Source organism: Theropithecus gelada, chromosome 17 (genome assembly GCF_003255815.1).
Source record: "Theropithecus gelada isolate Dixy chromosome 17, Tgel_1.0, whole genome shotgun sequence".
Lineage (NCBI taxonomy): Eukaryota > Metazoa > Chordata > Mammalia > Primates > Cercopithecidae > Theropithecus > Theropithecus gelada.
The window spans coordinates 64,547,660-64,572,221 of record NC_037685.1 but is presented as its reverse complement, the minus strand read 5'-3'; the positions used below and the strand labels follow the sequence as shown (position 1 = coordinate 64,572,221).

The window sequence follows — 24,562 nt, the reverse complement described above, 5'->3', positions numbered from 1 at the left end:
ATTCTCTCTGCTCCACACGTGGCCTAGCCTGGGTCAACCTCCCGCCCCTACCATCTTCCAGCCGCCTGGGTCAGGTCTCTTGCGGTCACACCCATTTCTCCACTGCTCGCATCACATCTTATGTGGCTTAGTCAACTCAAGTTTTTTTCATTAAAAAAATAATTAGCTAGCAACCACTCATATGATTATGAAAGAAGGCAAAAAGTTGCAGGCAGATTTATTATTAATATAACACTTTATCAAACAGCAGAATTACTTCTCTTTACAGTCAAGGAAATTAAAGTAAATGTGCAACACAATTATTTTTAAACAATATTCATCAACATTAATTAATAAGAAACTAACAAACAGGAGTGGTTAAATAAGTTGTGATACATTCCTCTGGTGGGATACTCAACAACTATTAAAAATCATGCTTTTGAAGACTAATGACAAAGGAAAGTTTCATAATAAAAATTAATAAAGATACTAACTATATACAATATGATCTATGTAAAATAAAATACATAGGAAATGTTAATAGTGGCTATTTCTGGGTTCTGAGATTATAGATAATTTTAGTTTTTCTTTGCATATAGTTTCTGTGTTTTAAAAGTTTTTACAATGAACATATATTACTCTTATAATCAGAAAAATATATACATAAAATAAACTTGATTCTCTAGCATCCAATTTTAATAAGTCCAGTTTAAAATGAATATCACCAAAAGCTTATCGTTCATGAAAAAATCATACCACCTCTAAAGATGATATATGATACAGTACAGTATATTATTATACACTATGACCCTGTGTCAGTGAGGTTAGTGATGCCTGTTATGACATTGGTTTATCTTGCCTGATACCATATTGACTTATCTATAAAACAACTCCAGTGTAATACAGAGACCTCCCTGTCTGAAAATCAGCAAGACTTATTTAAGGGGCATTAAAGGATGAGACCTAATTAGCCCTTTCCAGATATCACTAGCATGTTTCAGTGTAAAAGTTCAAAGTAAAATTAGTTCAAAGCTACTTCCACAGAAGTAACAGCAAAAACATAAAATAGACCTCAGAGATCACAAAAACAAATCCAGTGTTATTCAGACCAGATTGCTTTTGAACCTATTAAGCATTTGTCAAACTATCAATTCAATGAATTACAGTACAGCTAAAGAATAGAAAGTAGTATCACTCTTCATAGAATGAGTGATTATTTCATCCTTATTCTCTAGGGAAAGGTCATGTCATTCATCCCAAGGTCTACTCAAAAATGGTGTATAATCAAATTAATCATAATGTTGCATATAATAAGCACTTTTCTCTCCTTTCCTCCACCTAAAGTCACTGCAGTATACTGTATTTCACAATTGCTTTATGCTTCCTGAAGAGCCCAATATCACAGGATACATGTTTATTTTTCTGCAGATACTTATCAAAAGTTTCCTATGTGCAAGGCCCCCAACAAGGTGCCAGTGAGACAAATCCCTCAGGGACCCAGGGCTTAGAGAGGGCCTCAAAAATCATATAAAATATACATTTCCATAATTTGCTAAGTTTGTCATTAACCAGATACATAAATTAATACTAGTATTTGATAGAAACATTGCTTTCGAAAGGAACATTCCAGCCTAGGGCCCTCTGTCATCTCTCCTGTATCTGCCATCTTCTTTTTCATAGGAAACTAGATTTGACAGAGGGGAAGCCACTAGGCATTATTATGGCAGCTGAGAAATGGTTACTTGGTATGTAACTTTCTATTCGAACTCTTGCAATTATTACTTCCAGAAAAACATTAAATTTAGAAGTGGGTGCAGATGAAAATATTCCTAATCTTGTCATTCGAATTTCTGCACAAATGTTGCATCCCTGTTTTTCATGCTTTTGTTAGTGTGTTACAGAAATTATAGTGCCTGTCAGTTTTTAATCACCCAAAAAGGAGAACAAATTCAGGCACTATTCACATTACTCAATATTTTACGATCACCTATGCCCATTTCAAAACCTCTGTCATAAGCCACAAAAACGTTTTCTAGAAGTCAGATGTATGAAGTTTACAGTTTCACAACACTTAGAGGTGCAAATGGTTAACAGCTGATGTGTCTGCATAATTATTTCAAAACGAATGAATAGGAAAATGTTCAGAACTATTTGTAACATCTTCTGCCTTTCTTCGAGTAGTAAAATATAAGGGAGAGAGAAACAATAAAAGCAAAAAATAGAAAAGCTATGAAAGCCACTAAAGGCTTTCGGGTGTGGAAAAAACTGCACTCAGTACACACGGTGGATTCTTCTGGACAAAATGTTTCCAGAGTTTCTGGGCCCGGGAAACCATTGCTGTCAATAATTTTCCTGTAATGTTTCACGGATGGCTTGGGCTCGAACTGATCTGCAGCAAAGCGATAGAGGCCAAACCTGGGAGCTGTGCGATCGTTAAACGAATAAGCAAAGTATCCGCAAAGATTGATACCATCCAGTATGTGGGCTGGAAAAACAAAAAGACAGAAGAGTAGTTATTACTTATGTTGCACACATCACTTTTTTTTTTGTTGAGATGAAGTGTTGCTCTGTCACCAGGCTGGAGTGCAGTGGCACCATCTTGGCTCACTGCAGCCTTCACCTCCCGAGTTCAAGTGATTCTTCTGCCTCAGCCTCCTGAGTAGCTGAGATTACAGGTGTGCACCACTACACTTGGCTAATTTTTGTATTTTTAATAGAGACAGGGTTTCACCATGTTGGTCAGGCTGGTCTTGAACTCCTGACTTCAGATGATCTGCCCGCCTCATCCTCCCAAAGTGCTGGGATTACAGGCGTGAGCCACCATGCCCTGCCTTTTTTTTTTTTTTTTTTTTTTTTTTGAAATAATGTCTTGCTCTGTCTCCCAGGCCGAAGTGCAGTGGTGTGATCATGACTCACTGGAGCTGGACCTCCAAGCTCAAGCAATCCTCCTGCCTCAGTGTCTCGAGTAGCTGGAACTGCAGGCGTATACCACCATACCCAGCTAATTTTTGTGATTTTTAGTAGAGACAAGGTCTCACTATGTTGCCCAGGCTGGTCTCAAACTTCTAGGCTCAAGCAATCCTCCCGCCTTGGCCTCCCAAAATGCTGGGATTACAGGTGTGAGCCACCATGCCCAGTAAGGTTAAATCTTTATGTACTCCTTTATGTACATGAACCAGTTAAGACTGCCGTGGAGCCATCCAAGATGGAAGACGAGAATCTATGCTTGCATAGATCCAGAGTAGGGGCTAGGGATTTCTGGTCTTCCACTTTTAGCTATACTCCTTTTTTTTTTTTTTTTTTTTTTGAGACGGAGTCTCGCTCTGTCGCCCAGGCTGGAGTGCAGTGGCCGGATCTCAGCTCACTGCAAGCTCCGCCTCCCGGGTTCACGCCATTCTCCTGCCTCAGCCTCCCGAGTAGCTGGGACTACAGGCGCCCGCCACATCGCCCGGCTAGTTTTTTGTATTTTTTTTTTGTAGAGACGGGGTTTCACCGTGTTAGCCAGGATGGTCTCGATCTCCTGACCTCGTGATCCGCCCGTCTCGGCCTCCCAAAGTGCTGGGATTACAGGCTTGAGCCACCGCGCCCGGCCTATACTCCTTTATCCTTGGGAAAATGCTAGATATCTCTTGGACTGTTTCAGTGAGGCACGAAATGGATAGCCCTCCATTCCAAGGGTAACAGTGTGTGTCGATGTTGGAGATTTAATCAAGTGTCACGCCCTCTGGTGACATAACCTTCAGGAGATTGCCACAGCTGGGACTCCTTACCTTTGAGAGCTTCGTTTATGTAATTCTGCATATAATACACCCTCAGCTGGTCGTCCTCAGCATGCAGCCCATCATCGATTCCGTTGGATATTATGTACATGGGGAGGTCTCCGTACTTGAACTTCAGCCAGTTCAGTACTTTGCGCAACCCCCAGGGCACCACTGCCACCTGACTGGGGGAGTTGAGCCACGTGATGTCAGTCATTTCTTGCACTTCTAGGTAATCATTGTATTTTACTGGATCTTCTTTTTCTGAGTCTACAAGGATGGTGGTATAATGGCTTAAAGCCAAAAAGTCAAAGGTACCCTGGATTAGCTTTTTTTCATCTTCAGTGAAATAAGGAAGAAGAAAATTGTTTCTTTGGTTCAGCCAGTCCCTCATCACCCATGGATAATCTCCAGAGCCGAAAATGGGTTCAGCCAGCCAGCCAATGTCAAATTCCAAAACTCTCTCGGCCACTTCTTTGTCCTTTTGGGAGAAAGGGCAGGCAGGTTCTATCCAATCGGCCTGCAAGGCTATGGATATTTTCCCATTCTGAGCATGCCTAAACTTTTCATTATATACATGCCAAGCCAGGGCATGGGCCTTCAGGAGGTTGTGACCGGCACTGTATGTCATGTTCCTTGTATACGGCTCATTCATCGTTATCCAAAGCTTGACGTGATGGCCGAGCTCTTGAAAGCACAGTCGGGCATACTCTGCAAAGGCCAGGGCAGTGTAGGGGTTCTCCCAGGCACCCTGCCTGGCCAGGAGGCGCGGCAGTCCTTGGTTCGGGGCCACAGGCTGCCACAGGGCCACCACCGGGGTGATGTTGACACGGACAAGCTCGCTGACCATGCAGCGATAGTACTGCAGGATGGTGTGGTTTACCTGGGACTGGTTACCCAGAGGGAGAATCAGGGCCCAGTCCAGGGAGAAGCGAAAATGCGTAATGTGCATTTCCTGGAGTAAAGTGATCTGGGGCTGGATGGCGGCAAAGTCAACACAGTAGGATTTTCTCTTCTTGGTCACAACCCCATCCACTTTAATAAGCCTTTTACTGTGGTGGACATCCCACAGGTAAACATTCAGGTCGGTAAACTGAGACAGAGTGGTATCTACCTGCAAAGGGCAGAGTAAACATGAGCGTCACCTGGACAGTCCTGAGGAAGTAACTCAATGCAATTATTTTGGCAAAACTAGCCAGGAATATCAGCAAAAATAGAAGCCTTTCTAGCTGAGAATGTGACCTGTTTTCATCAATTGTCAGCTCCTGAGGAACACAATATTCCACTTTCTCATACGCACACTCGCTTTACCCGCAGTTCTAACTCTTAAACTGTTTCTCTAATGTTACCCCCAAAAGTCTGGATTTGGTCACTTCAGATGACAAATGCTAATGAGTCTTGCACACTGCTGTTCGGTGTTATGTAAGCAGAGTATTTTGGGGTGTTTTTCTTTTAATATAAGAAATCACTAATGGCATGAGACTTTCAAATTAAAAAAAAAAAAAAAACTAGATGAAAAAAAAGAAAAAGTTTAAAATGTGAGTGAGTTACCCAGGTGCGGTGGCTCACGCCTATAATCCCAGCACTTTGGGAAGCCGAGGTGGGAGGATCACTTGAGGCCAGGAGTTGGAGACCAGCTGGGGCAACATGTCAAAATCCCATCTTAGCCTGGCATGGTGGCATGGGCCTGCAGTCCTAGTTACTCAGGAGGTTGAGGTGGGAGGATAACCTAAGCCTGGGAGGTCAGGACTGCAGTAAGTCATGATCGCATCACTCTACATCAGCCTCAGTGACGGAGCAAGACCTTCTCTCAAAAAAACAAACAAACAAACAAAATCAAATTTAAAAAACTAAGTTAAGTAAGAAAATGAAAAGATATTTATAATTAAATTGTGCTTAAAATTATGCTCTAAATTGAGGTTTGCTACAGGGAGAGGAAGTGCTGAATAAACATAACTCTTGCCTTTTGTTGGGTTTAGGGTCAGTGACAGAATCTAATAAATTCAATCTGACTGATGGTAGAAAGCCCAAGAGAAAGGCCAGGTGCGGTGGCTCAGGCCTGTAATCCCAGCACTTTGCAGGGCTGAGGCGGGCAGATCACGAGGTCAGGAGTTTGAGACCAGCCTGACCAACATAGTGAAACCCCATCTCTACCAAAAATACAAAAAGTAGCTGGGCATGGTGGTGCACACCTGTAATCCCAGCTACTCAGGAGGTTGAGGCAGGAGAATCACTTGAACCCAGGAGGCAGAGGTTGCAGTGAGCTGGGATCCTGCCACTGCATTCCAGCCTGGGTGACAGAACGAGACTCCATCTCAAAAAAAAAAAAAAAGAAAGAAAGAAAGAGAAAGGAAGGAAGGAAGGAAGGAGGGAGGGAGGGAGGGAGGGACGGAGGGAGGAAGGGAGGGAGGGAGGGAAGGAAGGAAGGAGGGAGGGACGGAGGGAGGGAGGGAGGGAAGGAAGGAAGGAAGGAAGAAAGGAAGGGAAGAACAGAAAGTCCAAGGGAGAACATGGAAGGAAAGAACAATATTGTCATCCACCCATAGTGGAATTTTTAACATAGTTAAAAATTTTTTCTAAATTATTCTTCTGTTAACAATGATGCCAATTATAGTTCTCAATCATATGTTATAAAATCCTTCCAAATAAAAATACGCATTAGGAAAAGTTGGCAAATTATCAAATCAAAATCACAAAATCATTCCTTCACGTGTCCGCTGTGGAGGGAACGCAAACTGAAAAATCCATCTGGAAGAACTGCACCCTAAGCCCGTGTTCCCTCTGAAATAATCCCGTCAGAACAGGTTCCTTGGTCTGACGCTCTGTATAAAAGCAAGGGTCACAAACCGTAGCAGAGTTTTTGTTGCATTTTACGGGCCTGTTGCAAATGCACTGCTGTTTCTCTGGAGAGGTAAATGTGTTTACACAGAAAAGTCATTAAAAACAGCATGTCAAAGGGAAACTGCCTTTTCTGGAGAACCGTCCCTTGCAGAACACTCACGCACGAACTTCCCCTAATGCTGTGGGAATGCTGTCAGAAGTATTTTTCCACTGTGATGCACCCCACAAATCATGTTTCCTCAGCTTTGAAGGAGAGAATATTTGCACGCTCTTTTGAAGTGTTCAGAGTCTGAAGGAATTTTTTGGATTATTTTTATAGAGCTGAGTTGACTAAACTCATAACTTTTTTTTACTGTGATTGTTCCAAAACAACAGCTTTTATTCAGTCCATCTGAAAACAAATATGAAAGACTACGGTATCATTTCTGGAGGGAAAAAAAATGTTTCTTGAAAATACAGAACAGGCCGGGCGCGGTGGCTCACGCCTGTAATCCCAACACTTTGGGAGGCCGAGGCAGGTGGATCACGAGATCAGGAGATCAAGACCATCCTGGCTAACACGGTGAAACCCTGTCTCTACTAAAAATACAAAAAATTAGCCGGGCGTGGTGGCGGTCACCTATAGTCCCAGCTACTCAGGAGGCTGAGGCAGGAGAATAGCGTGACTTCAGGAGGCGGAGCTTGCAGTGAGCTGAGATCGCGCCACTGCACTCCAGCCTGGGCGACAGAGTCTGTCTCAAAAAAAAAGAAAGAAAGAAAAAGAAAATACAGGACATTTGAGGCAAAATTCCACCTAACCTCCATTAATTTGTTAACTTAAGTTTTACTAAAAAATAAAATAGTGAAGTTGGACCTTTCAGAAGGAATGGCTATTAAAACATGTATTTAGTATGTTATGGGAGAAACCTTCTCCTCACAGGGACCAATGTTAAAGAGGCTCTATGTCCTCAGTACATAGTGAGTTCGATATTTATATTAACTATGAGCATCCGTGGTTATGGGAAAACAAACCTCTCAGCCGAGAAAGTAGGTCCAAGTAAAGTGACAATCCACGTGAATGAGCCTAAGGTCAGGGTTGTGTGCTTCTTAGGACATTATTTTTCAAGTCGTTCAGGCAAAATGCATGCCTCAAACACTGAAAGTTCCAAATACTCGCCAGGAGGGAAAAGATGAAGTTCAGTGGTTTAAAAATCACTTCTCAGGATTTTAATATAATGTCTTAAAGCTGTAGAGTACTGTTTGTAAGTGAAAACGCACACACCTCAGAACTGGCATACAAAGAACTTATTTTGACTGTGTCAGTTAGGCTGACATAGTCAACCTGTGTCCAGTTAGCTCGAGAAGGGTCCTGTCAATGTAACACAGAGCCTGAGATGAAAACCAGAAGAAGAAAACAGCAGTTGCAGCCTTTCCCCACCAGGGAGCTTCCAGAGAAGCGCGTCTGCTGTGGGGTTGAGAGTGACTTAATTTTGTGTTTGTTGAGTTCTGCACAGGAGACTCTGCCAGCAGCAGGGGTGCGGTCCCCAAGTTGATGAGGAAAAAAGGACAGTGTGATCTGAGAGAGAGAGACCACTGGGGCCAATTAGTGGCTGACCTTAGGTCAGATTCTAAAACAATAGCTTCTAGAGTGCAGTAGGAAAAGGAATTATCTCCCATCTCCCTTGCTATTCACTGCTACACTTACTGCTTCTGACCAGCGTTTCTCTTATCCCTCAAGCAAACAGGATGTACCCTTAAGACTTTCTCACTACTTACCAATTCCCAAAGCCAGCACACAGCCCCCAGATGAGGAAAAAAGCAGGAGAAGTAGGGCTCCCTCCGACACCCCCACTCTTGTTCTGCATTCGTTCCCACGGTCTGCACAGCAATGCTGGCTGGGAGATTGTGCCGCATACAAAGGACTGAATCTGCCAGACTCAGGCTGCTATCAGAGATCCGTGCTCAGCAGGGAGCAGGCAAGAGATAGCACAAGGACCAGGGACCATCCGATCTATCCCCAGTCCCAGTAAAGAGGAGGAGGAAGGAGGACTGCGGAGGTCTTCTTCCCTTTCTCCTTCCCCCCTTCTTCCTCACCAGCCTCACTTCTCCCACCTCAGATCCTCTCTGAACCCCACAGTGGAATCTACTCTGAGGAGGGAAATTAGGATAAGATTTCAAATAGCAGGGGGCTTGGAGAGAAGGAGAGAGTCAGAGCAGGGCAGAAAATTGCACACTAAACAGGAGGGAGCTCAGAACCTTTCTCCTGGGCTCACATATCCTGGCATAAAAGATGACACATCCAGTCTTTTTTTTTTTTTTTTTCAGCAATGAAGTCTGGCTCTGTCACCCAGGCCGGAGTGCAGTGGTGTGATCTCGGCTCACTGAAAGCTCCGCCTCCCGGGTTCACACCATTCTCCTGCCTCAGCCTCCCGAGTAGCTGGGACTACAGGCACCCGCCACCACAACTGGCTAATTTTTTGTATTTTTAGTAGAGACGGAGTTTCACCATACTAGCAAGGATGGTCTCGATCTCCTGACCTCGTGACCTACCCGCCTTGGCCTCCCAAAGTGCTGGGATTACAGGTGTGAGCCAGTCATCTTTTAAATGGAAGGTGAGGGTTTAAGTCTGAGACTGCCTGTAAAATGAACTGGATGGTCTGAAAAAGAAGAATAATCCCAACCAGCAAAAAATGTATTAAGGATAGTGTTAATTTATTTCCTTATAAATAAAAGATTTCAATTTGATATTTACAAGAAAACAGCAACCCATTTCACATTCTTCCAAGCATTTCCTTTCAAGCTGTGATTTGCAGAACCAATGAATTGGCTACTATAACCCAAACATGTCAAAGCCAACTGCTTGTCTATGGACACTGAACTCTGTCCCTGTCTTGAGACTCTATCACACTTGGACTCTATCAGCAGCAATCCCCCAGCCCCACCCTTGTTACTTACCACCATGCCCGCTTCACTCCATTGCATCATTTGTGCGTACATTGTTTTCTCTCAGTAGATTCCTTTGCTCCTTTGAATGCAAAGGTTGCCCTTACTCATCTCAGTGTACCCTCTACCTGCACTCCCCTTAACCAAGCGACCCGAGCAACTAACACAAGGCTTTGGAGACACTAGACATCCAATAAGTGCTTACTAGAGTATCCAATCAAATGCTGGAAAACAAGTCCCTTCAAAATTTGGGAAATTTAAAAGAATGTTAAAGGCTTACTACTGAGAAGATGCTCAATAAATACTGGTTGATCATTTTGAAGAAATTTCATATCATTTCAAAGACTATTGCTAAAAAAGACATTCTGACCAGTGAACCCTAAGAATCTAGGGTTTACTTTCTTAGGGTATCTCTGCACATTTGTGGAGCCCACAGTTGTGCCTCTGGAGGAGTCCGCTTCATGTTCCTGCCTCAGTCTCAGCCCCACCACTGAAACTCGGAGGCTTTGGAGTTCTGTGTTAGATCCTGTTCGTGAAAAAACTCAACTGCCTTAAAAAGGATCAAAACCCACAGTATGAAAAGAGAGTGTTTTATCTTTCACTGTCTTAATCGGATCTTAAATATTGATATGTTTTAAATTCATTTCTCTTTGCATCTAACGTAAACAAGATGAAGATAGGAAGATTTCTGGAGAGCAGGGTGCAACATTCCAAATTGTATCCTTAGTGTGCTCATAAGGAATTGGTTTTGGCTCAAAGAACGGACAATGTGCCGTGACAATCAGCCTAGGAAGGAAGCACTACTTACTAGTGATAGGGCTTGGTGAGACTGCTGATAGGTTTTGCCAGCTGACTTACTTGAATGTAGTTGTCAACAATTCCCCAAGCAAAGTCACAGGGAAATGTCCCTTCTAGGGGCTGATTTTCAGGTAAAGGAGGAAAGCCATTTTTCTCTATCAGCTTTTGGTAGAACAAGGCTGAAGACTTTGGCAACAACGTCTTTTCCTGGCTTAGAAAGTCGACATAGAAGAGTCCACGCCTGATGCTGTAACCTCTGTGCCACTCGAAACCGTCCATGAGGGACCACGCAGTGTACCCGATGACATCCACCCCATCCAGCTTGATGGCTGCAAAGGGAAGAGGGGACAAGAGCAACACGACCCTTCGCTGGGCACTTGCATCATGATTCAAGAGCATCTGAGCGTTCTCCTACTTAAATAAAGTGTAATGCTTCTTGTTTGGTAAGCCAATGATTTCTCTTCTTGACAAAAGACTCTAATCAAACCTATATAACTCTACAAATAAATGCCCTCAAAATAGGCCTATCGATATGTTTTTTTGGATTTCTGAGCACCTCGACAGAATAATTCCTTATTTATAATAGATGTTCTACAGGGCTGGAAAGATGTCTTGTACCACTTTCCATCCTAGACACCCAGCATTGTGTCTGATGCAATAAATAAATAAATGAAGGCCTTGTACTGTTTTCTCTAGGAAACATAGACATTCCTTTTTCTTTAAAGTGTTTTACTCAACCAAAATAACAAGAACTGAAAAACATGTGCAGAGAGCTAGATATCCTGGGATTTATGTTCAATTTAATCTAAAAATCTAGATTAGTAACTCTGAAAGTAACTACAAATATTATAACCCAGTTTCTCATTTACAAATGGGTTTTTAAAAATTACTTCAAGTTCCTCAAGACCCCAAATGAGAAAGGTGTTACACGAATGCATTCCTACTATTGCCAAATTGAATGTCTCCATTAGGATTTAAAAATATAAATTCACATAGTTCATGTTAGATAATCTTGGAGATTTTTTTCTAGAAGACTTTGGCAGGAAATGAGAACTTTACCCAAAATCATACCTTTTAAGGTTTCCATGATGAACTTTTTGAGGTAATACATATATTTGGCATCATCTCTCTTAGTGGTCCCTGAGACAAACCAGCCATTTTCCACAATAAATATTTGAGGATGGTTATATTCAAGGTCAATCCAGGAAAGCAGTTGTCTCAGGCTGGGAGATTCTAATTGGCGGAATTTCATGTGAGGGTCCAAAAGTTGAAAACTCAAGGTTGGTCCAAAGGAAAGAGCAAAAAAGTCAGCAGTTCCTTTGATGAACTTTTTCTCAGATTCAGTAAAATCAGGCAGAAGAGACGAAAGATTATTCTTCATGCTCTCGGGATAGTCACCATCAATAAATATGGGTTTGGCAAACCAGCCTAGTACAAAGTCCAGAGATTTTTGACATTCTTTGATGCTATGGTCGGTCATTCTTCGAGGATTGATCCAGTGAGAGCTTAGGGCGATGGACACTTGGCCTCCCTGAGTGGGACGGAAAGAAGTATTGTAGAGATGCCAGACTTTGGCATGAGCCTATGAAAAGAAAAACCATGACGAATTTATCTCTAGTTGTGAAGAGAAATGCAATATAATACTTGAATCCCCAACTCAAATTATATGTTTCTCATCAAGCCTAACTTAATGACTAACAATGTAAAAATCAGCTGGAACCAATAAATTATTTCAAAGGTAGGTCACCCCACAGTGAGGTGCTACCAGGACTAGAGTTATTTCCGTTGATTTTTAGCAGTCAGTGGAAAAATGTAAATTCCTTGGGTTAAGTGTGTGTTATCCACATTTTGAAAAGCTAATGAAATAAAAGAATTTGTTATAATATCTTACTATTTAATTGACTTTGGATTATGTACTTTTTAATTTACGGGTTTTGTGAAAAGAACCAATGCTACATCTGTGATCACACCAGGAATTTCTAAATAGGATTATATTTTTTATCCTGAAACTGGGAGTTTTCAAAATGACTCAGGTCATTGGAGTTAATTTACTGTTTCAGAGTCATCTCTCATAGCTAAAATTCTAACAAGCAATCTTCATTCTTCCCTAAGAAGAATCAGTACAATAAATTAAAGAACCCACTCCAGTATCTAACCTTGGCCTACCCTCCAGAACTCTGGGACAGTTCTGGTTTCCCACAGACCCAGGATGCAAGGTACAAGCCAAGAACAAAAAACAGCAAAATACAGCTGCAAGGAGATCAGATGTCCATTGTTAGCATGCAGCCAGGAGTTTCGTACAGCAATGAAAAGGGCTTTGCATCCATAAAACCAACTTTATACTCCCATAAATTCTTACTGACTTCTAATATCTTATTTTCATTTGTTTCCTTTTTATCTACAAAGAAGAGTGAAAATTATAGGAGTTTTTTCTCCCCTACTTGAAGTGAGTTTCTCTTTCCCTTTGAATTCCTTGATTTACTCTCCCTATTTTCCTACAAATACAAGTGTTGTTTATCAGCCTTTATTCCCCTAACATATCCTCTTTGCAAACTCCATTCTCATTCTCTGTTTGACTCCATATATTCTCCAGAATGATCATGCCAATTTTCATTCCACTGCCTGGGCCTGCAGAAACTCCTTTGTTCATTGAGCCAAACAGCCTCTTCAACATATCCTAAATATTCCTCTCTTGGTTCAATTCAGTACAGGCATCCAAGAATGGCCTCATCAACATTCTTAGGGGTTCAGCCTAACATTTCAGTGGAATAAGATAGTTTATGGCTAACTTTTCTTTTTAGTTTCGTGGTGAACATATCTGCTATGTTTCATTTCACTAAATGTATTTTTTCACGACCTGAAGCAGCTATCTATATGCTAAGAAGGAAACGGAGAATCAAATGTTGATCAAAAGAATACTGGCACTTGCTTATGTGATCTAAGAAACCAGGGTCTTAATCGTGCCACACTTCTGCTAGCTTTGTGATGTCTCCTATGCTTCTCCATCTTCCCCATCACACTTCCCCAGGCCTCCCTTCCTCATTGAAAAGAAACTTCATGATGTTAACAGTTAAACAGAGGCTGGGCATGATGGCTCATGCCTGTAATCCCAGCACTTTGGGAGGCCGAAATCCCAGCACATTGGGAGAATCCCTTGATACCAGGAGTTCACAACTAGCCTGTGCAAATAGTGAGACCCCAGTTCTACCAAAAATCAAAAACTTAACCAGGCATGGTGGCGTGTGCCTGTAGTCCCAGCTACTAGGGAGGCAGAGGCAGGAGGATCACTTGAGCCCAGGATATTGAGGCTGCAGTGAGTTGTGTTCACACCACTGGACTCCAGCCCAGGTGAGAGAAAGATACTCTCATAAAACAGAAACAAACAAACAAATAAACACAACAGTTAAACATAAAATCCATCAAGCAGTCCAGGTTAGTAATCAGTAATTAACCTCTTGAGACCAAAAACCAAGGGACTTTCCTAATTTGACCCCATTTGAGGCCTATGAACAGTCATGTCCTAAATCTACCAGGCACCTTTCTGTAGAATAAGTGCTGAACAGAGACTGCAAGAGTGAAAGCAAACAAAGAATGTGTTAATCTCGGTCAGTTTTGCAGGAGCTGAAGTCATGCAATGGAATTTTTATAATTATAGACCACTCTTCTAACCTTGAGGACTTCAACAAGGCTCAGAGGAGGAGGTTTAGTAAGGACATGATAAATGGCCTGGGCCATCGGGAAAGACATATGGTCTCTGATGGCAGATAAAGTTCCTGCTCAGTCCCTCTTTTTTTTTGTTTTAAGACTGGGTCTCACTCTGTCACCCCAGCTGGAGTGAAGTGGTGTGATCACAGCTCACTGCAGCCTCTACCTCCCAGGGTCAAGCAATCCTCCCACTTCAACCTCCCAAGTAACTGGGACGACAGGCACCTGGCTAATTTTTTTATTTTTGGTAGAGATGAAATCTTGCTGTGTTGCCTTGGCTGGTCTTGAACTCCTGGGCTCAAGTGATCCTCAGCCTCCCACCTCAGCCTCCCAAAGTGCTGAGATTACAGGCATGAGCCACCGCACCTGGCCTTCGTCATTCCTGAGTTGGCCACATTCCTTAATCTGGGCAGGTAAACATAACTTTCCTGTGCCCCACAGGACTGTTGTGAGGATTGAATGAGACAACTTATGTAAAACTCCTAATGCAGAGTTTGCAACAAAAGGATCTCCATCCCTTCTCTCTCTAGAGGAAGAACAAACCGAAAGGAAGAATATTACAGGTAAAGGAAACAACCCCTGCTAAGGAATTCAGCCCATAGTAGTGAAGTGATATACTGATAAAACTTGGGGTTTGGAGTAGAAGAGACTTAGGTTTAGATTCCCTCCTCCTCTAGCTACGACTACTGTGAGCCTCACTTACTGCTCTGTACAAGTGGGAATGACATCTATTGTCCTATAGGGACATTGTGAAGATTAAATGACATAATGCAAGTGATAGTGTCTGTAGTTTTAAGTAGTTGATTATTTTACAGGGGAATAAATTTGCAACATTAGAAAGCGTTTTAGATATCATTTGGATTAACTGCTCACCTCATGCCAAAACCCTGTTGAATCTTATTTGATTACTCTTTACAGAGTCCCAACTTGGTGGTCAGCCCCGGCATGGCACCATCTCTAAGAAATCGCTGCAACCCCAGGGACCCCCACACTGTGCTGCATGCCCCTCTTCTGGGCACCAAGCGTCTCACACATACTTCTCTCACGTCATTTACTGCAGATAATGAGGCGCATCCCTCCCCAGACTGAGCTCCCTGTGGAGTTCCCTCACTCCCTCCCTGGCACACGGAGGCCCCCATTCTCTGTTACACTGAATTGAACCAGCTTCACCACCTCTTCACGAGCCAGTTCACTCCCTTTGCAGATGGTAGATTTGACAGACTAAATATTATGAGGCAGAGTGTGGGAAGGTCACTATTGAGGATGTTGCAACAACTAAGGATGATTAATAGGGAGATGGTTACATATGGTCTTGCAATGCTTTCTAATTATTCCTGGTATGTTAATCTTACAGGCTTGTTGTCTTAAGATTGAGATTTAATAAAGTTATTGACAAGGACCCAGTGAAGTTATTACCTGTATGGCCAAGAACATTCATCTAAATACTATTTTTAATAGCCAAACATTGAAAACAATTGAAATGTCTAATATTCAAATGTATTTACAATGTATGAATGTTTTAATACATGATAGTATGACTAAAGAAATACCAGTATTCAGGATAATGCAAAAGAATATCTATTAACATGTAAAAACGTTTCTAAAATACTAACTGAACAAAAAAAAAGGTTATAAAACAGCAAGTAGAGTTCAGTAGCATTTTGATCTGGAGGGATTTATAACTTGTTAAAACCTGTTTTGTGGCAGGACTGTGGGTGGTATAATCCGCTTCATTTTACCTATCTACGTATTTTTTTCATTTCTTAACATAAACATGTATTGCTCTAGAGATTAAAAAAATAAAATTCAAAAAGGGAAAATGGCTCATAGCAGTTGGATGGCAGGCCCGCTTGATGGTTATTAAAAGTCTCTGCTTCGTCTAACCCTGCCTACCTGTTCTCCAACTTACCCTACGGTCTCTGCCTGAAATCCAACTCCCAGGCACACTGAACCCCACTTGAAGTTCTAAGATTCTCTAGGCTTCCACGTTTTTGTAGGTGCAGCTCTCTAAGGTATGTTTTACCTATTCCCAGTTCCTTCACCCTCATCCCCACTTTAAAACTCGGCTTAGATGTCGCCACCTCCAGGAAGCATTCCTTGATATCTTCCCTCTCCCTAGCACTGATTAAATGTCTGTTCTATGTGTTTCCATGACTGTTCTTTATCCAAGACCTTAACCATATTTTATTGCATTTATTTAAGTATCTGCATTGTAGGTGTTTCGAAGGCATTGTGTCTTTTATCTCTCTGTCCTCAGATTCTAGCAAAGTCTCTGCAACACAGCCAGTATTCAATAAACAGATCTAGAGGAATGAAGGCTGGCATTAAGAACCAGATCAAAGGGTCTAGGACAGAAGCAACATTTTTCTGGGCTGAACCCGGAAAACTCTCTCATAAGCTACTCTGGTTCTTATTTTGCTTCCAAAACCATAAAAGAGAACTTTCAGGCACATACCATTAAAAAAAATAAATTAGAAGGAATTTTATATGGCAGGCCTCTGAGAATAATACCGTATTATCTCCTAATGTGCTCATGATCCACTTTGGGGTATAAATCTCTCTGGTATGTGATGCCCTCTTGCTTCCTTCTTACCTTCCATTTAGATTTTGAAACATGGAGTCTGAAAAAAATCTAGAAGAAAAATGTATCTGAAGTTCCTTCTTACCAACTAGCTAGTAGCCCTAAATTTTGGAAGTTGAGGAAAATAATTTTGGAAGTCAAGGAAAATACTCTGAATTCCACAGAACATATAGACATTTTCTCTTTGGTTAAATTATAAGCTCCCTGTTACTTGCCTATTACTATCCCTCACAGAACTCAACACAAAGTTTCACACAAATAAGCTGCTTTTAAATGGTGGGTGGAAGGAAACAGGCGATGAACCTCAGGTCCACTCCAGCTTTCTGCCTTGGGTCGTGTTCTAGGTATGGCTGAGGAAAATGAATCCCACGCAATACACAGCAGTATCGCTGAGCTCAAAAGGCAGAAAGCAATGATGAGGACCCTGAAGCAGGTCAACAGCCTGGAGAGAAGAAATCTACACAGAGGAAGGGCCCAGAAGTCTACATGAGATTTCCCAAAGATCCTTGGCTGTCCATGCACAGGAAAGATTTTGTGAGGCTCAGTAAAGAGAAGCAGCCACAGGCCTGGGAGATGAATACCAAAGGTTGGGTAGGGCTGGAAAATACTGCATTTCAGAATAGCCAGAGTAGAAAAATGCAGCTGAGCACTTCAGGCATCCAGCTGAAACTCAGGAAGGTCATTACCTGAAAAGTAAGAACAAAGCTGGAATAGACCAGCTCTAACAAAGACTAAATCCACATCAAGTAAATCTGGTAATTTAACTTCTTGGCAGAACTAAATACAACACCCTTTAAAAAGAGACAGTATTGACCAGGCTCCCTATAATGTCTCATTCATAGCATACAGAGCATAATAAAAATCTACCAGATATGTGAAAAAGCAGAAAAATGAAACCCTTAAGGGGAAAATAAAGAAGTATTCAAAATCAACAGAAGCCAAGATGTCCCAGATATTGGGATTAGCAGAGGACTTTAAAATAGCTACTATAAATATTTTCAAGGATTTCAAAGAAAAGATAGATACAATGAACAAATGGAGAATAACAACAGAGAACAACAACCAAAGAAAACATGAAAATTCTAGAACTGAAAAGCAAAACAAATAAACAAATTTTTGAATGGGATTAACAATATTAATTCTAAATGGACCATATAATAAGAATAAATAATGTAATCCCTAAAACTCACAAAAATATTAAAAGGTTTCTCTAAAAAGCCAATAAAATAAGAAAAATGAATTACCAAAATATCTGATTTTTCCAAAAGATGCAGAAATAAAGAATGAAAAACAAATGGAACAAAAAGAAAACAAACAGCAGGTTGTAAACACAAACCAAATCATCTCAATAAATATTCAAATACACATGGACTAAATGTTCCAAGTACAAGATAGATGCTATGAAAGAAGATTTTAGGGGCCGGGCGAGGTGGCTCACGCCTGTAATCCAGCACTTTGGGAGGCCGAGGCAGGTGGATCACGAGGTCAGGAGTTCAAGACCAGCCTGACCAATATGGTGAAACCCGTCTCTACTAAAAATACAAAAATTAGCTGGGTATGGTGGCAGGCACGTCTAATCCCAGCTACTTGGGAGGCTAGAACAGGAGAATTGCTTGAACCCGGGAGGTGGAGGTTGCAGTGAGCCGAGATCATGCCACTGCACTCCAGCCTGGGTGACAGAGTGAGACTCCATCTCAAAAAAAAAAAAAAAGAAAGAAAGTAGATTTTAGAAAAGTAAGCCTCAATTACATTCTGTGTGCAAGAAATATACTATAAATATAAAGTGATCGTGCAAAAGAAAAAGAATGGAAAGAGACATATTATGCAAATAGACAGCATTAAAAAGCTGACATGGCTTTATTAATAACAAAATGGAGGCTATAAACATCACTATAATTCAACTAGAGCTAACAGACATATATATTAATAGAACATGCCACCCACCTAAAAAAAGCAGAATGTACATTTTTTCTCAAGTGCACATGATACATTTTCCAGGATAGATCATATGTTAGGCCAGAAAATAAGTCTTAACAAATTTTAAACTATTGAGATCATAAAAAGTGTTGTTTCTTACCACAGTGAAATGAAACTGGAAATCAATAACAAAAGGAAAACTAGAAAATTCATAAACATTTGGACACCAACAAATTAGATAAAAAAGATGACCTGGACAAATTCCTGGAAGCACACGTATTACCAAAAGCGGCTAAAGAAAAAATATAAAATCTAATCTAGGTGTAAAAGAGATTGAATCAGTAATCAAAAACTTTCAAACTAAGAAAAGCTCAGGACTAGTGGCTTTAATAGTGAATTGTACCAAATATTTAAAGAATTAACACGACTCTTTTCAACCTCTTCAAACAATAGGAGAAGAAAAAACATTTTCTAACTTAGCCTATGTGGCCAGCATTATTTTGATACCAAAGCCAGATAAAGCCATCACAAGAAAATAATAGTCATAGATCAATATCCCTTATGAATATAGATGCAAAAGAATGCAACCAAATACTAACAAAACAAATCAAGCAGCATATTTTAAGAATTATATGGCACAATCAACTAGTATTTATTCCAGGAATGCAAAGATGGGTAAACAAAAAAAATCAATCATTGTAATGCATCTCATCAATAGAGTAGAGTAAAGGGGGAGAAAACCCATATGATCATCTCAATTAATGCAGGAAAAGTATTTCACAAAAATCTGAAAGTCTTTCATAATAAAAACACTCAGAGAACTAGGACTAGAAAGGAACTTCCTTAACATGATGAAGAAAAACATTTATTGGCCGGGCGCGGTGGCTCACGCCTGACCGACATGGAGAAACCCTGTCTCTACTAAAAATACAAAATCAGCCAGTGTGGTGGCGGGCGCCTGTAATCCCAGCTACTCGGGAAGCTGAGGCTGGAGAATCGCTTGAACCTGGGAGGTGGAGGTTGTGGTGAGCCGAGATTGCGCCATTGCTCTCCAGCCTGGGCAACAAGAGCGAAACTCCGTCTCAAACAAAAAACAAACAAACAAAAATTATGAAAATCTATAGCCAACATTACAGTGAACAGCTGAGAGCTTTCCCCCTAAGATCAGGATCAAAACGAAGATGCCTGCTTTCGTTGCTCTGTAACATTGTACTAGAAGTTCTTGCCAGAGCATTTAGGAAGGACAAAACTGGCCAGGCGCGGTGACTCACGCCTGTAATCCCAGCACTTTGGGAGGCCAAGGCGGGCAGATCACGAGGTCAGGAGATTGAGACCATCCTGGCTAACATGGTGAAACCCCGTATCTACTAAAAAACATACAAAAAGTTAGCCTGACGTGGTGGCGGACGCCTGTAGTCCCAGCTACTCGGGAGGCTGAGGCAGGAGAATGGCCTGAACCTGGGAGGTGGAGCTTGCAGTGAGCCAAGATCATGCCACTGCACTCCAGCCTGGGCGACAGAGCGATACTGCAAAAAAAAAAAAAAAAAAGAAAGAAAGAAAAAAAAGAAAAAGGAAAAAATGAAGGGAAAAAACTATCCAAGTTAGAAAAGAAGTAAAACTATCCCTATTCACAGATAACATGATTCTACATATGGAAAGTCGTAAAGAATCCACAAAAATCTATTGCAGAAAATAAACAATTTCAGCAAAACTGCAAGGTACAAGATCAACACACAAAAGTCAGTTGTATTTCTGTACAACAGCAATGAACAGTCCAAAAAGTAAATTAAGAAAACAATTCCACTTATAATAAATTCCAAAAGAATCAAATATACATAGGAGTACATTTAAACACTCTCACCATTTCTACTTACATTGTACTGGAGGTCCTAGCCAGTGCAGTAAGGCAAATAAAAACAAAAAAGGCATGTTGATTGAAGAGGGAAAAAAAAAAAAACAACTTTGTTGTTCATTAAAAACATGATTGTCTATGTAGAAATCCTAAGGGATTAAAAAAAAAAAAAACAGAAAAACTATTAAAATGAATAAGTGAATTTAGCAAATTGGCAGAATATAATGTCAATACAAAATTCAGCTGCATTTGGCCAGGAGCAGTGGCTCATGCATATAGTCCCAGCTACTTGGGAGGCTGAGGCAAGAGGATCCCTTGAGCCCAGGAGTTCAAGGCTGCAGTGATCACGCCACTGCGCTCCAGCCTGGGTGACAAAGTAAGCCCCTGAATCACTGTTGTGATTCCCATCACCCTAGACTGATTTTGGGATTTTATGTAAATGGAATCAAACAACTATGTAAATATACTCTTTGTGTCTGGCTAATTATTAATACGTTTCCAAAAATCAGTGGCTACTACATGAAGAATAGGATCTAGGAGGACAAAAGGGGAGCAAGGAGACCAGCTAGACAGCTATTGCAATGGTCCAGGCAAAAGATCATGGTGGTTTGGACCAAAAGAGATAGTAACAAGTGGCTAGATTTAGGCTATCATTGAAGGCAGAATCTGTAGAACTTGTTGATGACTTGGATGTTACATGTGGCATGTGAGGCGGGGAAAAGGAATCAAGGAACTCAAAGAAAACAAAAAATAAGGAGTTGGGGAAGGGAAGGGATCCAGTTCTGTTTAGGTCACAGGTCTGACTTCCAATGAAGATGCGTGGTACACAGCTGAGTATATGAAGCTGAAGTTGGAGAAGACATGGATGGTATCACCAATCACCCAAATATGTTTCAGGAGTAATACTGAACGGACTGCTTTTTGTTACCTATCATTCCTTAGATTTTTTAAAAATTGAAATGGAATAATTCTTAAAGGATTAATTTAATCCTACAAATAAACTTAATTAAATGGACTGAGACCAATGGTGGAAGAAATGAAATGCAGCCCATAAACAGAAAATAATTCAAATAGCTCATTTATGTCTTCTCCTTACCCAAGAAAAGGGCCCTCCAGATGTTACTTTAGTTCTGAATTAAAGGTGCACGCTTTCAAACAGGTCAAAGGATTGAAAAAATTTTAGAATGCACTAGATATTTATTTTCCTTTTCTTTCTGGCACCCTATTACCTCAACTTCAAGAAGAGTATTGGGATAACATGTCTGAGGACTTCCTTAAAAGTCACTGCTACTATGTGGTGTTTACATAAGCATGCCAACTAGCCTGATGTTTGTGTTCATAGACCAAATGATTCCTCTTATTTCTATCGGCACTATGGTTTATAAGCTGCAGTTCCTTAAGACAGAATTTTAAACAGCCTCCCACAAAACAACCACCTAATGGAACACATAAATAATTTCCCAAAAATAACTGTCTACAACTTTATCCACAAAAAATAGCCTTAAAAGTTCCTTTTGCGCAGTTCCTTAAAAGTTGCTCAGGATTTAGCCTATGCAAGGGGGCTCATATTTGCCTTCCCTGACACCCAGTTAGACAAATATATGTGAACAGGCAGCAGCTTGGCACCCCTACCTGCTTGGGACTTCTTAGCAAATCAAATAAGTTGCATTTCTAGCTCTGAGTACCAAGCCTTACAGCCTTCTCCAAAGTAACAGGAAGACTGATAGAATCTCATATAAATGTAAACAGCATCACTTCCCAGCCCAGTTGTTTTGCTACAGCCAGGTCAGTTTCTCATTACTCCTCATCCAGGGCTGTACCTACATTGGATGCCAACCTACTAACCCTGAAGCTGCATTCTACTTTTCCTTCATTATCCATATCCCTTTCTGCCTTCTGTTTTGGTCTTGTCTCTTCTAAGAAGTAGTTCCTAATGAACCCCACTTACTCTTAGTACTATCTTCCCCAATTATTAACTGAAAATTCTCACTTCTTCCAAATTTGGCTCAATTCCCATCTCCCCTGTGAAGTCTTGTTTGGCTCCCCAGATGCATCAGGCATTCCTTTCCCAATGCGCCCCACCCACAAGCAGGAGTAAATACCATGCTTCTTCACAGTTCTTCCTAAGTTGGTGGCTCTTCACCAAGATTGTATTATACTCTCCCACAACAATAAAGTTGAATGGAAACAACTTGAACATCCAATAATGTGGAATTATTCATTCATTTATCCTTTCACTCAAATATTTATTAAGTAACTACTATGGGCCAGTTGTAATTCTTAAATTAGTTGAAACAACCTAAAGGGTTAACAATAGAGATTAGTTAAAATAACCCAGGAATAACACACTAAATGAAATAAATTATTAGCAACTAATGATCAGTGTTGATAAATTATAGTTTATTAATTTTATGAGCTATAAATGATCACCATTGACAAATATAGCTTATTAAATGATAGATTATAGTTACCTATAGACCATGTACAGTATTACCTAATTTTGGAATCATACGTACAGATGTAAAATAAATATACATGCTGGGCGCGGTGGCTCACACCTGTCATCTCAGCACTTTGGGAGGCTAAGGTGGGCGGATCATGATGTCAGGAGATCGAGACCATCCTGGCTAACATGGTGAAACCCCTGTCTCTACTAAAAATACAAAAAAATTAGCTGGGCGCGGTGGCGGGCGCCTGTAGTCCCAGCTACTTGGGAGACTGAGGCAGGAGAATGGCATGAACCCGGGAGGCGCAGCTTGCAGTGAGCCGAGATTGCGCCACTGCACTCCAGCCTGGGCAACAGAGCGAGACTCCGTCTCAAAAAAATAAATAAATAAATAAATAAACATACATAAGACAGGATTTTAAAGCATTTGTACAGAAAGAGCAGTTATAGTCTCCATTGAGTAGGACTATGGGCATTTATTATGTTCTTCTGCTTCTCTGATTTTCTGACTTTTACATAAAACAAAATATGTATTGCTTTTTAAATAAGAAAACATAAATGTTTTAAAACTGGAATTTTCAAGTTTGGAAAATTTTCTAGTTCAAATTATTTACTATATTGTTTTTCTAAGTTGATGATGTCTGCTCTGCTTGTTTAGCTATGTTTTCATTTTTTCCCCAACAGGATGGATGGCATAGATTGCTGCAACTAATTCAGTCATTCACTTCTCAATGATGATTTATTGAATTCCTAATCTCCTATTGTTATACCTTTCAGTCATTCCAATTTCTGAAAAAATTATTAGAAATGTTTTAAAAATTCCTAGCATGCCAAAATTATCAATATTGGGAAGTCTAATAACTGGGATTTATTTTTCACCAAATGGTCTAGTTGATTAAATGATTCTCCACCAAAATGTTTTTGACCATGTTGCATTTCATCAAATCTGGAACTCTCCCAAAAAAACTGTAAGATCCAAATAATTCAGTCAAACAATTGGACTGTCTTTTTTAGCCTGTGCCACCTCCAGGGCAGATGGGTTAGGGGAAAAGAGCCTTTAAAATATCCCCCATAGTGGACTCTGGCCGGGGCTTAGGGAGGGCAATGGAGTGTCTAAGCATGGAAACGATGATTAAAGGAACAGATATAAGAATTTACCCAAGTGATAAAATGATGTTGTGAAAATGATGGTATCAACCTAATTAGGCTACAGGATTAATAGTTTGTGGCTTTTAGAACATAAGATTACAATAGACAGTATAGGGCCAGAATATGAAAAGTTTTGAATGTAAAGTTATTTGGATTTGACAGAATAGGTCATAATAGATTAGCATAAATTTCTGAGACAGTGATGATCAGTCATATACTCAAAATCATCCATTGCAGAATGCATTAAAATGTGAACAGCTGGATGTGGAAAATTGGCATGATACTGCCAAAATGCAGATACAATTAAGGTTCTGGACAAAGGTGGTGACTACTGAAAAGCAAAACAACAGGGCAATCTGAGAAATGTTTGGAAGTGCAGAATAAGAAGAGCATGGTGCATTAGTTACACGTTACTCACATGCTCATGAAGAAATATTATTCGTGAGCTGGGTTGGGCGCCACTAAACATTTCTTCCACTCTGGTCTCATCTGGCTGATCTAGGATGGCGTTGGCTGGGACAAATGGGACAGGTGGGTTCTGCCCCACATGTCTCATTCTCCAATGGACTAACTTGGGCATTTTCTCATAGCAATTGCAGGGAAGCAACAGACTA

The 24,562-nt window shown here is 40.7% G+C and overlaps 1 protein-coding gene across 1 annotated transcript in view; it reads right to left on the bottom strand.

Annotated features, from left to right (window-relative positions):
- Nucleotides 1-200: 200 nt before the first annotated feature.
- Nucleotides 201-24,562, bottom strand: part of KL (klotho) — a 45,621-nt gene continuing 21,259 nt past the window's right edge. The window contains exons 2-5 of the mRNA XM_025364470.1: nt 11,370-11,880; nt 10,359-10,627; nt 3,750-4,851; nt 201-2,464 (exon numbers count right to left, since the gene is read on the bottom strand). Of these exons, the coding sequence (XP_025220255.1) occupies nt 2,127-2,464; nt 3,750-4,851; nt 10,359-10,627; nt 11,370-11,880 (2,220 nt within the window). The 3' untranslated portion in view covers nt 201-2,126. The remainder of the gene's footprint in view (nt 2,465-3,749; nt 4,852-10,358; nt 10,628-11,369; nt 11,881-24,562) is intronic.